The 14,998-nt window shown below is 41.0% G+C and overlaps 1 protein-coding gene across 2 annotated transcripts in view; it reads left to right on the plus strand.

Annotated features, from left to right (window-relative positions):
* LOC140648582 (vasoactive intestinal polypeptide receptor) overlaps positions 1-14,998 on the plus strand; it is a 122,203-nt gene that overhangs the window by 64,621 nt on the left and 42,584 nt on the right. For both annotated transcript variants that reach the window (XM_072854828.1, XM_072854829.1), the window contains exon 4: positions 10,945-11,048. In XM_072854828.1, the coding sequence (XP_072710929.1) occupies positions 10,945-11,048 (104 nt within the window). The remainder of the gene's footprint in view (positions 1-10,944; positions 11,049-14,998) is intronic.

Consider the following 14,998-nt stretch of genomic DNA (forward strand, 5'->3'; position numbering starts at 1 on the left):
ACCAGACTCCTGTGGCTAACACCAGCTACAAAATTTGGCAGTTCTATTGTGTGTCACCTCTAAGGCACATATTTGTGCAGAGCAATGCTAAGTGTTTAGGTTTGCAATCTTTTATCTTAAACAGGAATTTTGAAATGACAAGGATATTTATCAATATTGACTCATGAAAACAGCAAGCTTTCCTTCTTCTACATGGCGATTGGGATCTAAAAGGTCTAGGCTGCATGAGAAAGATGATTCGATCTGGTCAAGGGATTTATAAACTCCTGAATTTAAACAAGATCATATGTTAATCAGGAAGGGTTTTCTACTGATTTCAGGCTTGCTCCTTTCTGTCTACATGGTGCAGGGTCAGTATCATCTAACGTTAGCCATATGAAAGCTCAACATTACATCTAGCCAGATATATGGGTTTTCTCCTGCAGTAAACAGAGAGGCACATCCCATATGTCCTGGAGATCTTTCTCTGTGGTTTGAATCATCCTATGATTTCCACACTGTTCGTGGAGGGAAGTCTATGGAGTAATTCAGAACAGACACTCAGGATCTCAGCTATAGGTGGACCAAATCTGCTCATCCACAGACACATAGATAAATTTTTCCGATGTGTCTAAACTACTTGTGTGTTTAATATCATTGCAAGTTGTGTGCAAATATTGTCTTATATCTAAAGAACTTGGAGAAGAATTCTTCTCTGGGTTTACAATCTTTTAAACATGGAGTAACTCAAGTTTAAACCAGTATTAGTATTCAGAATCTGACCTAAAGTCATTAAACAAGCCCTTTTCTGCATAAGCAGAGCCCTGAGACTTACCTGAGAAATCATAGATCTTATTATGTTATTGTGGATGTTTTAAATCATCATCCATCATGAAGACTGTCTTTTTCTTTTTTTATGTCTTCTATCATTTTAAACTTGCACATTCATGCTCTCCTGTCAGATAGCTTTTTCATTTGAATTTAAATGGTATCTTTTTCTCTGTTGTACATTTCAGTTCAATAAATATAAATCAAGAGGGTTTTTGTTGTCTTTTGTCATTCTCTTTTTTGATATTGTGCCCAATATTATTTAACTATTGTTTGAACCTATGTACTTCTCAGCTGTTGTGAGCGCTTAGACACAAAACATGGTTCATGTCATTCCTGGCCTCTGACTGATGGCCTTTTGGAAAATTCAGTATGATGGACAGCAAAGGTCTAATTCTGTCATCTCATTTTTTTCCTGATTCATCTGTAGAGAGATTTGGAAATGATACCCTCTCTCCATACCTTCACTTTGAAAGACATTGACTAATCCTTTGTAGCATTATCTAACTTCATTAGGACAGAAGCAATCAAGTCAAATTCATTGGATGTAAGTCATTTACTGTTAATATTCAGGTCCTAATGGTTCAGACTGAAGCAATACCCAGCTGTCACCACTCCCCACCCCTTCCAGTTCTGGCACACCCGCACAACTCTACACAACTGCACAGAGCAAAGAGAAGAGCTCCCCATGAAATACCATGAGAATGAGCCCCTGCAGATATTAAAGCAAGTGGTTAAATAGACTATGCAGGTAGCTCCACTGATGCCACCTGCAAGCTTGCAGGGTCCTCACGTGGAGCCCTGCAAACACATTTGAGTCCCTGTTGGCTCAGGGTGAGTCAAGGAACAGGGTATAGCTGTGTCCTAGGATAGTCAAATGAAATTTTTAAGTAGGACATGGATAAGGACTCCAAGGAGCTGGTATTACACTGCCTTTCTTTTTGGTTAGTTAAACATACAGATGAGACTCCTTCCACTGAACCGTGGGCGCCTAACATTAAGCATGTAATCTAAACTCCTTGTCTAATTTCTCCCTTCAGCGCTTCCAGGACATGGGTTATGCCATGACATTTCTTATGAAGGGTTGAGATGACCTTTGGATGTCTGATATGGCCTCTACAGGGAACCTGATAGTCTAGACTAGACTCCCTACATTTCCATGGCAAAAGTTAGGTGAGATGAATCCCAACCTTTTGCTCATGCAAAAGAGGTCTGTAATGAGTAGGTGAAAACAAACAAAAATGCAGAATCGCATTTATTTCCCCCCCTCCAAAAATGATTCTCATCTACTTGAAAACATCTTAATCTCTCTCTCTTGAGCCAGCATTCTTTTCCTCAGTTTGTTTTCTCCTTTATTCTGTATTGCTTTTGAAACTGGAACTAAAACTGAATAAAATGAGGAGCGGGATGAGCAGATGGCAGCAGAGAAGCAGAAGACATTATCACTACCATTGAGAACGCAAAAATGAACCAGACCCACTATTTATTTACTACAATGCTCATTTAAAAGAAAACGAGCAGTTGAGTGCATCTGTTGTGGAGGTTTCTTCACTGAGGGCCCTCAAACTGTTCAGGTACTCAGTCCAAATGCACCTTCACATCACAAAGGCAGAATTGCCAGGAAACCTTCATTTACGTGGAATTGTGCCAATTATTTGCACAGCCCACCTTGAAGTGACAGAAAAGGGGACAAGTTAGCCAACACTCCTGCTCCTTGTGCCTATCAGAGCAGCTTCCAGCCCTGTTTGGTGTTCATTTTTCTCATCTGTCATGGACCACAAAAGGTCCAAGGCAGAAAACAGTGCTGGATGACCCCATTTCCACAGATCAGTGTTGATTTTACATTTGCATTTGAGAGTGCACCTTTTGTATTAGCCAGCTCCAGCAATGTGCATGGGTGTAAATAAAGAAACAGGTAGCTTTGTGGATATACAGCTTATTTAAAGCTTGGTTTTGCTTTAGAGCTTTGAGATTTGTTTGCAGCTGAGGTGTCACAATGCATGTGCCCCACTCCTCTGAAGGATTGGTGCTGAGAAGGTTTTGTGAGCAGTAGCTGAACGTCTCCACCATCCTATAGAGCACCCCAAGTCATGTATGTCCAGTGATACCAGTGCACACTGTGTTGAGTTCCTTAGGTTGAAAGCGTACTGCCAGCCCACAGCTTGTGGAATTGCTATACCTCCACTTATCCAGAAATGTGCATCTCTTTCTTGTAAATATTTCCTGGTATACTATGATTGCAATTTCAAAAGATCTAATGAGAAATTTGTCCTAGAGTTTGACAGCTCTGCTTTTAGTGTGAGAAAACAAACAGTTTACAAAAGGTGCCTAATTAAGGGGAACATGTGACGCTAAGAAGGGAGGAATTATCTGTATTTATTAAGGATCGAGATCTTCACACTTAGAAATGTAATGTGCAGGAAGGGGAAAGGAAGATAAGGGAAAACAGAGGATTTCCCAAAACCCAGGGCGCAGTAAGCTTCAGGGCACCGGAGATGTGGCAGTAATAACTGCAGACCAAATGATGTGAAAAAGAACAAATGAAGAAACTGAAGGCTGTGTCTGTCATGTGACATGCTGATACTACGGCATGAAATTATTAAATAGCATGAAATACTAAGCAGAAATTGTACTGAAAGAATGATCTTGTGAGATCATGACTGAACCACATAAAGCAGGTTTGGAAAATATCTTGTGATGACTTACCCCACAAGTTTGTCCCAGATCTAACCACTTCAGCATCCGGTTAAGTGCAAGCTGTAGCTGTCTGAAAGTCTCAGGTGTTTCTCAGTAACAGTAGGACAGATCAATAATAAAAATGGAACTAGAGACGTTCCAATGGGCTCAGCAGCATCTCAAGAAGAGTAAATTATAAGAACCCCTATTGCTTTAATAGCTTCTGCTTGAAAAAATCGATTTCTGACCATGGAATATGATGACAGAGAAGCAGGACAGATTGCTACTCAGAGCAGACCTTCCCCTCTCCTTTAGAAGCTATTACAGTAAAGGGCAAGAGAAGCAAGAGGGAGATAAAAGTGAACACCCCTTAGCAATGACTGACCTTATATCTCTTTGTATGAATTCAGGCTCCCATTAAAAGCCAATAAGAGGTTTTCTTCCACTAAGATCAAAGAGCTAAAACTTCACCTATGACACAAACTTTCAGACATGTTTCTGAGTCTGAAGTGTGTATTTGAAACAGATGAGAGGCAAAAAGAAATTAAGAAAGAGAAAAACCTTAAGAGCTAGACATAGGCAACAAATTGGCTGGAATACAGTTATCTCTCTGCAGTTATTCAGTTCACCTGTTCAGTGTTTAACTCCTACCCAGATCAAACACCTTTTATAAAGAAAATATTCTGGTTTTCTCTTGGTTCCACTAACTCCTCGCTTCTCTTCTGATATGTCATGAATAAATCATGTCATTCCTCTACCAGGCACTTTACTGGTTGGTATAACCCAATCTGCAAAGTCATTTTGATTCATATCTCTTCCATATCATTTCCAAATAAATTAATAAATCAGGAAATTGAATTCGAAGTTTTGCATGTGTTTGTTCCTGTTCCAGAAAGTCTATCCCAATTAATAAATTGTGTGTGCAGTGTTTTGCTGTAGAACAACATCTCTCCATTTTTCCCAAGGACCAGTGATGAAAATAAATATTCACTGCAGAGCAGAGTTAGACCCCTTGTATAGGGCTATGAGGATCCTGGAGGCATAGGAAAAAGACTTGCAGTCAGCCCTCTGGGCTGTTTGTGTGGGCAGTGGAGGGACGAAGATTGAAGGCCAGAAGACCTCGTGGAAGGTGCAGCTGAGCAGGTCCATCAGGTGATAGTGGGAGATTTGCATCCAAAGGAGAATAGGGCCACCATCATTGGAACAATATATGAATAAAGGTATGGACAGACACTGTACAAGTAGAGTAGCTAGATTAATGCTCTTCCATCTTGAAAAATGTGGATTGAAAGGGTGTAAGTCAGAGGTAAATACAGTCATGAACGTTGTGGGGAAAGTAGGTGAGGAATGGTTGTTTCATGGTGTATGAAACCTTGAAATAGTTTAAAACCTTAATAGTACGAAACCTTAGTAGCCTTCTCTAGGAAGGTCTACTAAATGAAATTGTCCATCAGCAGGTGTAAAATAAGCACAGGGAGGTATGTTTTCACACAACATACAAAGAAATGATAGGGTTGATAGACCTGGAAGATACAAGTGAAAGTCAAAAGTATAAAGAGCTATCAGAATTATTAGAAAGAGGTAAGAAAAATTCAGAATAGGAATAAGATAAATTCAGTGGTTAGGTGTGTAGAACACTAGCTCATATGCAACTTCCATTTGAGGGAGCTGAGAAGATATTTCCACCATCACCAGGATATGCAAGACGCAAAGCCATAAAGTCATTTAGCTGCTTAACTTGCCCTGCTTCCTAGGAAGCTTCAACAGCTCTTCACCCAATGGGGAAAAAAAAAAGCAAGGGGTAAAGACAAAAAAATCCTTCTTGTCTCCTGATCAGTATCAGTAATGCCAATTCATTGTTATTTGTAGATCTAACTAAAAAATATAAGAGTGGTGTGGGAGAGGAAGAGGCGAGGAGAATGCCTTTATCCTCAGAAGAAATTGAATTAAAACAATGAATAAAATCTGAATATCCAAAAACTGAAGTAAACCCAGGAATACTTGGACATTTCCACCATGAGTTTACAGGTGTTGGGTTTTTTTTATTTTACTGGGTTTTTTAAATGCTAAAAAGAAACGTGGGTTTTTTTAACCAAAACTTGTTTCAGAATTTAGCCAGTCCTGCTTGTTTTTGTTCAGAGGGCTTTCCTTCCCTCTGTCTTTGCTACCCAGAGCAGAGAGTTTCTGAATCACCCTGCAAGCGAGAAAAAGCCGCTTAGGATAGGTGTGAGCTATGTACCAGATTTTGTACAACTACACAAGCTAATCATAAGGAAAGATAGGAGCATTCGGCTAATTGCTTACAACCATCAATTCCATTTTCATAATAGGCATGCCATCAAACCATGCAGATTAGGAAATTAGAGAGGGCTTTGTGAACTCTAAAGAAGCATTTGCTTAAACCAGGAGCAGCTGCTGGGCCAGATGGCAAAGTCCTGTCCTACAGCAGACATGATACTAGAAAGATGCAAAAGCGTACAGAGGAAGTTCAGTCTCTTGTCGTGCTTCGTGTACGTGATCATTAATTGCCATGGCACACTGCAAGCAGGTTTTCAAGGAATACAGGCAGAGGTAGAGCGTGAGGAAGAGCCATGCTTTATTATACATACATATATTATATATACAGCAGTTTACATTGACTTGGATGACCCATTCTGTCTGCTTAACTTTGCAGTTGGGTAGGGTTTAGCGTGCTGCAGACTGGCTGGTGTTGATCTTGGGAGAGACCCTGCTGATCTTACTGGGGCTTGACCTGAAGCCACTAACACGTTTGCATTTCTGTGGCTGATACATCTGCAAAGAGGCAGAGCTCGTATCTCAGGCTGGACCAAGAAATGTGGGGATTTGATTAAACAATTATGGCCTGTCATGCTACGCATGAGCCCTTAAGGCACTGTTGCAGTAAAACTTACCGAAAACTGGTTATTCAGGCCTGCAGCTTCACCCCTTGCCTTTCAATACTGTTTTATGTCTTGATTGTCATAAACACTGATATAAATGAGCCAAAGGTCTAGCCTGATATTTGCACTTGTAATTCCCTTCTGTAAGCAGTAGCTTTTATACCACAACATACTTTTGCAAAGCTGACTGATTAGTTTCCCACCCTGGTTCTCTGGCAGTAGCTATAGTTCCTTCAGCTTGTATAAGGATTACCTCTGCACATTACACTTGTCAGGTCTAGAGAACTAACTTTTTTTTTTTTCCCCTTTCATTTCCGCACTGTTATTTTGCTCCCTTTGTACATTCATTCCCTCCTACCTGGCAGGGAGCCTTATGAAAAGGTCATCACCTTGTTCCCTTTAAAACCTCATCTTTAAACTCCTTTGTCCTGATATCTGCAAAGAGAGAAGACAGCAGTGAAAGAGCTGGGGTGCTGAGATCCCTCTAATTGTCTCCCTGTGGTGCTTTGCTCAGGACTCAGATACACAATCGAGTTATTGAATCTTAGCAATTATTGTGCATCCACCGAGCCAAAGTAGTTCCCAACAAGCATGACTTACACCTTTGGCAGCCATGGAGAGATTTCACTTAATATACACTACAATGAAAACGGTTTAGCCTAGTCGCCTTACCTCCTCTTTGCCACACACAGAGTCACTGGGGATGAGCTGGAGAGCAGTATATCACTGCAGCATCAGTGGCAGCATCTCATAAACAGTATCCCAGCCTCATGGGAGCATACGCCTGGTGCTTCTGCAGCGACTGTGCACCCCTGAAATGGGAACTAGGGATTTTGTCCTGTGCTTGTGACAGCGCCCCGAAGAGGACTTATCTTATACGCAAGGCTCCCATTCACAAGCGTACTCCTGAAGTAATGAGACCCCCTTGCACTTTCTAATTGCCTTTGCATTTTCTAACCATGGCCAAACTGAAACACAGGCGGATCCATCTGAACATAAGGAAACACTTTTTTACTATGAGGGTAACCAAGCACTGGAGCAGGTTGCCCAGAGAGGTTGTGGAGTCTCCATCCTTGGAGGTTTCCAAGGATATCCAAAAGCCATCTGGACATGCTCCTGAGCAACCAGCTCTAGGTGGCTCTGCTTGAGCAGTGGGGATTAGACCAGATGACCTACAGAGGTCCCTTCCAACATCAACCATTCTGTGGTTCTGTGAAAACAGGAAGCTGAGTTCTAGTAAGACTTGTTATGAGGTTATTTTTATTGTAGATGAGAGTTAGTTGTGCCTTTTTCAAATGAAACTTTTTTTTTTTTTGGATGGAAAACCTTATCTCATCAAAATGGATGTGGCTTTTAGGAATAGATGCACTGGCTTGACAGTTGTAACATTTCTGATCAAAATGAAATGCAAACCCCACAAAAGGCAGATTATTTCATGACTGGGACAGGGAAAAAGCTTTTAACCAACACCACCCTACTGAGGGGACTGTTCACACTGGGGACTTGAACCTCCTCTTTCCACAATGTAGAGGAGAGCCTGGAGCACAAACCTACTGGCAGTAGGATGCTTTCCAGCTCTCAGTGAATCTCCTCCACTGTGCATTGCTAATTACGTGTTACTGAGTTATAAACCCCTGGTCTCCTTTCTCATTAATTCTCCAGGAATACAGTTTAAAAAGATTTAGCTTCAGTCTGATAGGAAATGGGAAAGTTTGGGAAACTTTGTGAACTTTCAAAGGCTGGAGATACCATTTCCAAGTCCAGAAGCTCTGTCTTTTCTAATACTGCCACTTATGTTTTGCAGCTTCAATGATGTACTTCATTAGTGCATCATTCTAGGGAGAATTTGTGTTACACAAAGTAGTGAGAAACCCAGGTTAATGGGAACCGGTTCTGGAAAACAGCATATAAAACTTCTGGTGCTTTCAACACTTTGCCTTCCCATTGAGAGAAGATCAGACTTCATTACCAAAGTCCTACTGTTGGTGGGGAAACTGAGACCCAGAGAGATCACACGAACTGGCTGCGGTTTCACTGGAGGTTTGTGGCAGAGCTGGGATTTGACCTTGTAACATAAAATTCTCAGTTTAATACTTCAGTCTAAAGTTTGCTGCCTGTAAACCTCAGAGCAAGAACTAAGCTTGTGAGGCACTTTTCCAAATTTTATGTTTGTTTTCAGTATAGAAAGTAATTTGGTAAGTAGTAGTAATTAGAAATGTTGTTTTCTCTGAGGGGAGACATAATCCATCACTTGAGCCAAAACTGTGGTGTGGTAAAATCTATATCTTCTAACCTTATACTTTTTACACCTCCCCAGACATCTAGTATGGAATATGAGAGCTATTAGAAAGGTTTGTTGTATCACACCAGGTGTGTGATTTGCATATCAAAAAGTGACATGAGCAGCAAAGGGTGGTAGAAAAACTTCTGTGGGAAGTGAGTTTCCCTAAAATCTGTGATATTGTTATTATTATTTTTTAATCCCAGTGATGCTGTATCATTGTACTTCCCTCTACCTTAGTTTCCACATCTGCTAAAGCATTAAGACAACTTTTGAAAGTATTCTCGAGAGCAGTGAGAAGTATTACAAAAGAATCAAACAATTGTGAGAAAGTGCACTTAAAAAGAATAAATAGGAGAAATATGAGAAAATTAAGCTGAAAGAAGCACCCCTTAGTTCACTGAGAATAAGAAACAAAGAATCAAAACCACCGTGAAAGCTAAAGGCATCCCCAAACAGAGAGGAGGAGTTTTGAGCAGGAAATAGGAAGCAGAAAAGTTCAGATAATGGGATCCATTGTAATGAAGAAGAAATAACAGAAATTGCATAACACCTCAAAAAAAAAAGTACTAAACAGTCATGTCCTTGATTTGTTTGCACAAGATCTCTTATGATCCCGATATGAACCCTGGTAAAAAGAAATGCAAACAGTGACCCTGCAGAAAAAGCCTGGGGAACAGCAACCCACCAAACTGTGATAAAGTTAATTTCTTTTGGAGCAGCTGTTAAAATGAACAAATGCACCAGAGCCTTCATGGAGTTTAGATCTGTTGTAAAGACAAATTACAGGGGCAAGTTTTAGTGTCAAAATCCACCTGTCACAGGGATTCAAGAAGTGAATTAAGCCAGACGATAGGCTGCTGATGATTTCAGTGCAAGACAGGTCTATGGTTAGGAAGATGTTCAGATGACTCAATTGTCAGAAATTCCTGGAGGTGGTGCTTGAATATTTTCATGACTCATAGCTGCATAATTGATTTGCTCCTGTTTGCAGAAGTTTTATTATTCCTGTGTGCAAAGAACCCCATTGTTGGAAATGTTTGCAAAGCTCTTGAGTTTCACTGATGTAATTCTTCATCTAAGCAGCAAGTCTTGACTACTGTTTGTTCATTCTGGTTTATTGTACCAGCTTTCCAGTCGGGGATGGCAGGCAGTTTTGTGTGATAACTGGCACCAAAGAAATGCAACAGTGATGTGATTCACATGAGATGGACAGGGTAGGGACCGGTGATCAGCGTGAGTGCTGGGGGAATTTGCAGTGTACTGTTGGATGTATTGCTTCTTTGTTATTTCTGTCTGACAAACATCTATCTTGGCCTTTTAGACTACAAACCTTTTAGGGTAAGGCCTACCCTGGTCAGATTGTTGGTCTCTCCTTCTTTTTCTTGATTAATGTCTGTACAGCCCCTAGCTGATGTAGCTTTGAGGTCCAACTGGGACAGGAAGCAGAGATGTTTTACAAAGTGAGAAATGCTTTGCACTGGACAGCCCCCTTACAATCCCGAATGGACGAGGAAGTGCAGAGTACCAGAGAGGCATGTGGACTTCACAATTTTGTCAGTTGTGGCTGAAGGAGAGAGATGTCCTTATGTTAATTAAGGCTCTTTTCAGCCAGTTGGAGGCCCTAGGCATTTAACTTGCTTAAGAGTCCAGGAAATCTTCCTGCCTTTGAGTGTACATGTTAAAACAGGCAATACAGGTTGTCAGTATCTGGTTTTTCTCCCTTCATAGCCAAATTTTGAAGTGTGTGGTTCTCAAGCAAGAGTGCAGTAGATTTCCCAGGAATCACATTTGATCAGGGCTCATCTTGTAGGCAAAGTCTGGGTTTTGAGGACTGCATTCATTTCCCAGACCTCCAACCTTACCTGCATAATGTGAAATGAGCACTTTGTCTATCCCTGTCTTGGCTTCTCGCAAGCAAAGTGAAAGACGTAAATACTTCACTGCGACGATAACGCTCTCAAACAATATTTGTGCAGGGCCAACAACCAAAGGTCTGGGTACAACTGGCATTATGGTACCATTAGAAGAGATGTTTTGTGAGCACCTCAGTATCAAAATGTACTTGTTTTTGAGGTCTGAACTTTACAACCTAATGGGTCCCTCCCATTTATGTGTTCTGTGTAATATGAACACTTCGTAACAGAGAAAAAGTATGAGAATGTTACTCTAAGTGTTACAAGAAATGTGCTCTGGCATTTGAGTCAACAAAAGGCAGACATTTGTTTAACAGCAAGCTGAATGTTTATTTTTAAATCATCCTTTTCTCTTTTCTTCCAGGGAATGTGACCAGGAATTGTACAAGCCAGGGCTGGACGGATGTGTACCCTGCGCCGTATGCTGTAGCTTGTGGATATGATTCCAACAGCACTCCAGAGGAAGAGGTTTGTAAACCTGGAAGGGTAGACATTAAGATTTACCAGGGATCGATATCAGGAGCACATGATCTTCCCATGCCCAATTTTTTCCATTGTCACTGATTCCTCAAGAAGGAAGGATCCTCTTGAGGATCCCTGGAAGCAGAGATCAAATGTCTGGTCAAAGAGACGATCCTCCCTTTGATTTCCAGCAGGGTGGCAGGAAATCAGCACCTGAGAAGATCAGACCAGTGTCTCTGTGATGCCCACACATAACTTCAGGTGCTGGATTTTCCATGTTCAACTTCGAAACAAACCATCCACTTTTATATTTATCCTTCAGTAGACATGGCGATTCCAGTATTTCCAGGCCAACCTAAGCATCAAAAGTTCAAATGGGATAAAAGGATATAACTCACTTGCCATCAGTGCTGCTCTGCTGATCTCAACCAGCTAAAGATCTAGAAAACTGTAGGGAACACACAAATTTTCATGCAATGTTACTGAGTTTTGCAAGGAAATCCACAAGCTTTCTGGGATACTGCCTGTATGTAAATTAGTAATCACTGACCTAGGTATAATTAGCTTTTTAGAGTATTGTCATTACACAGGAAGCACTTTGTTATTGGTTTGCTGCATGCTGAGACATGAAGGGTAAAGTCTAAAGAGGATAAGAAATGTTGTTAGAAGCAAGATTCACCTCACCTAACTAAAAATTCAACTTCTAATCTAAACTAGTCACCTATAGCTGTCCCATAGTCAACACGAAAAAGCTTGTGCTAGAAAATAATTATATTTCACTGCAACCATATGTTTATATTAAACCTATGCCCATGCTTTTTTTCTGTTGTATGGCATATGTCAGTGTTTGTGAATGTTGGACATAGGAATCTCAATCATGAATAAATATATATGGTGAGAGGTCTTTGTGTAGGGTCACACATTACCAAGACACTCAAAGAGTTAACAGAGAATCTGAACAGAACTGAGCCAGCCTTAATAGTGAAAGAATACAGAAAATAGCAAAGGGAAAGTTGCACAAAGAATTTCAGGGCTCTACTGAAGGGAGCTTTAGTCTGCCTTCGAGGTCAGCCACCACTTCACATCCTCAAGTGTCCCGTTTCTCAGATAAAGTTGTGTGGCACCAGTTGCGCATTTCGAAAGCCATCGTTACAGATCTGCTCTGGGAAGGTCCTCCATCGAGAGCTCTGGTTTATGTTCCAGCTGCAAAGGGGATTTGGGAATTCCTGGGACATGCTTTGGCGACCCAATGGATTGCAGCATTGCCAGAGTGCCGCGTTACCAAGAGAACACGTATTGTGTTCTTTTAATTCTTTCTTAATTATTTTCTCTCGATTTCCACGGTTTTGTCATGCTGTTTAAGTCTAATTTGTGTGAAAGGTGGCTGAAGGGGGTGAACATGCAGTACTAGCCTGTGAAGAAGAATAGATTTTTGTTATTGTTGAATTGGCTGTCAGTTTGGGGAGGAAGAAATAAAGGGAATACAAAAAAGGAGAACAGCAGGCTGTATGGGATACAAGGTCCAGAACAGACTGATAACCTCCCACGCTTAAAACACTTCATGCACTTTTAACGCTTACTGGTGTCAAGTCAGAAACAACAAGAAAAGTATGAAAAATAAATAAGGGCTGTGTGTAAGATTTTAGTTGTGAATTCTGGCAGTCCCTAAGAACCAGATGATGTAGGCACCAAAGCAGTGCACTTATGATCTTTGTAGTGATAATGGTTCCTTCTCCAACCTGACCTTTAAAAACCACATATTAGCAAATGGGGGGGTTGTTTTGCTGTCCCGTTGTCAGACATGATGCACAGCTTCTCCCTTGTGTGCCTCCATCTGGTCAGAGAGGGGCCACACCAAGTGTCCCCATAGGCTCTGTCTGAAGATGGTGAAGAAAATAGACACCTCCAGAGGTCAGTTCACCCCACATTTCTCTCCAAAGGGACCTCTTTGCATTTACTCTAGAGGGAGTCCAGATGACTGGCTAGGTGACATGAACCCAAAATGTGTTTGGGTGCAGAGCTACCAAAAGACTTGATATCAGTATTTCTGTTCTTTTTCCCTTTCAAATGTAAATGTTTCACATTCTGATCTCAGTTACCAAGGGACAAATGTAGAGGTTACTGAACAGAAACCAAGGAAGCTAATTCTCAGTTAATCTCAGTTTAGCATCTACCTTAAATAATTGCTCTTATTGCGTTCCTGTGAAATTAAGCAGAGGCTTTTAGAAGTCAGAGAGAGAATGATGAAATTGCCTAATTTCATTCTGTAAATCAGTCTAGGTCTACAGCTAGAACCCAAGCATCCTGGCATGCATTTACTTCACTTCTCTAAATCCCTCTTTTTCTAATAAGAATATTTTAGTAATCTGAGCTCTGAGTGAAATTCCAGTTCCATTTATGATCTTGTGTCAAGTTCTCTGCTTTGATATCTGTAAAATAGGAAGTGATTGTCATTAGCAAGTGCAAATGAAGAGTGAGAAGTCATTATGTGCTGTTTCCAGAACAGAGATGGCCCCACATGCTACATTAAAGCTGAATGCAGAGCCACCTCTCTGTATACAAGAAGGATTGGTCATCATAAAATATAAGGGCAGGGAGTTGCTCGTTGAATAACATCAAGACCTTTCTGTGTATAACTTGCTCCTGTGAATAACTCTAAGAAGCAAAAGGCTTACACAGACACTGGAGAGTTTCCATCCACCACCCCACTACAGACATCTCCTATGATATCTCTTAATTTCCTTTCCCCCATTTCTCTGCTCTCCTAAATATAGTATGGGACAACCTCTTCCTCAAACTCAGTCCCCTACCACAAACTCCCTCCTTCTGCTGGACAGGTCTTTCCCGGAACACTTCTGCTCTGGTGCCATGAAGAAGGAAACTAGGTAATGAGAGAAAGACAAAATCAACATGAAGGAAGTTGACTGCTTTTATTGGAGAAGTCTCAGCTGTCTTTGGGAGCCCAAACTCAAACAAGACTGGAAACAAGACTATATTTAGTTAGCTTTGGGTGGAATCTGCAAGACAGTGGGGTAGAAAGGTGGAACCTCTGCTGTTCCTTAGTGCAGTGCAAGTCCCTCCATGCAGTGCAGATGAGCAAGGCTTAGGTATGACCATACCATACTGGGTGACTCCATCACCATAGCAGCCTCCTGGCATCATGTGGGCAAGACCAGGTAGATAAATTGGCCTGAAACCCTTGCTGTGAGTTACGTATTCAGCATTACTGACCCAAAGCTCTTAGTGATGTGGATTCATTGAATGGGGCTGTAAAGACACTGTGCTTTTAGCTGTCTCTGAGATCTGTGGTCTAAGAAGCTGTATAGATACGACCAGTGTAACCTTTGCACTCTCAGAAAGCTCTGTCTTGTTTTAACATCCCTCCAAGCTAGCTTCTGCAAATGCTAGAGGATTACTATTCATCTCAGCCTCACTAGTTCTGTAAAGTACGTAGTACTTGTCAAGGCCTATGAAAATAGCATATAAAAATGTCAACCCTTGCTGTTATTAAAGAGTGTTTTCCCAAACAAGGTTGGGTTTAGAGTTTCTGTCTAAACTTCTCTTTGCGGTCCTGGTGGTTTGGATTTTTTATAGAAAATGGTGACAAGGAGGGCAGAGGAGGGTCAATCAAGGGCTGGAAAAATAAGATTTTCCACAAACTGAGTTAGATTCTCATAAAAACTTGGATTTTTCATTGATAAAACAAATGTCCAAATACCAACTGATCTTTTGTCCTTTTTTTAAGCTGAAAATCAAAATATTTTGATTTAGAGTGTTGCTGGAGAGCCTTAGGAGAGCTGGAGTGTTGTTGCCTTACTTCCTCATTTTATTTATACCAGGATTCCCTGTCGGATTTAAGTCCCATGGTGCCCCATGCTCAGTGATTCCCTCTGTGTGCTGTCAAAGAGAAAAGCCATTAACTAATTTCCAACTTACCATATATTTCTGAATTAACA

Source organism: Ciconia boyciana, chromosome 2 (genome assembly GCF_034638445.1).
Source record: "Ciconia boyciana chromosome 2, ASM3463844v1, whole genome shotgun sequence".
Taxonomy (NCBI): domain Eukaryota; kingdom Metazoa; phylum Chordata; class Aves; order Ciconiiformes; family Ciconiidae; genus Ciconia; species Ciconia boyciana.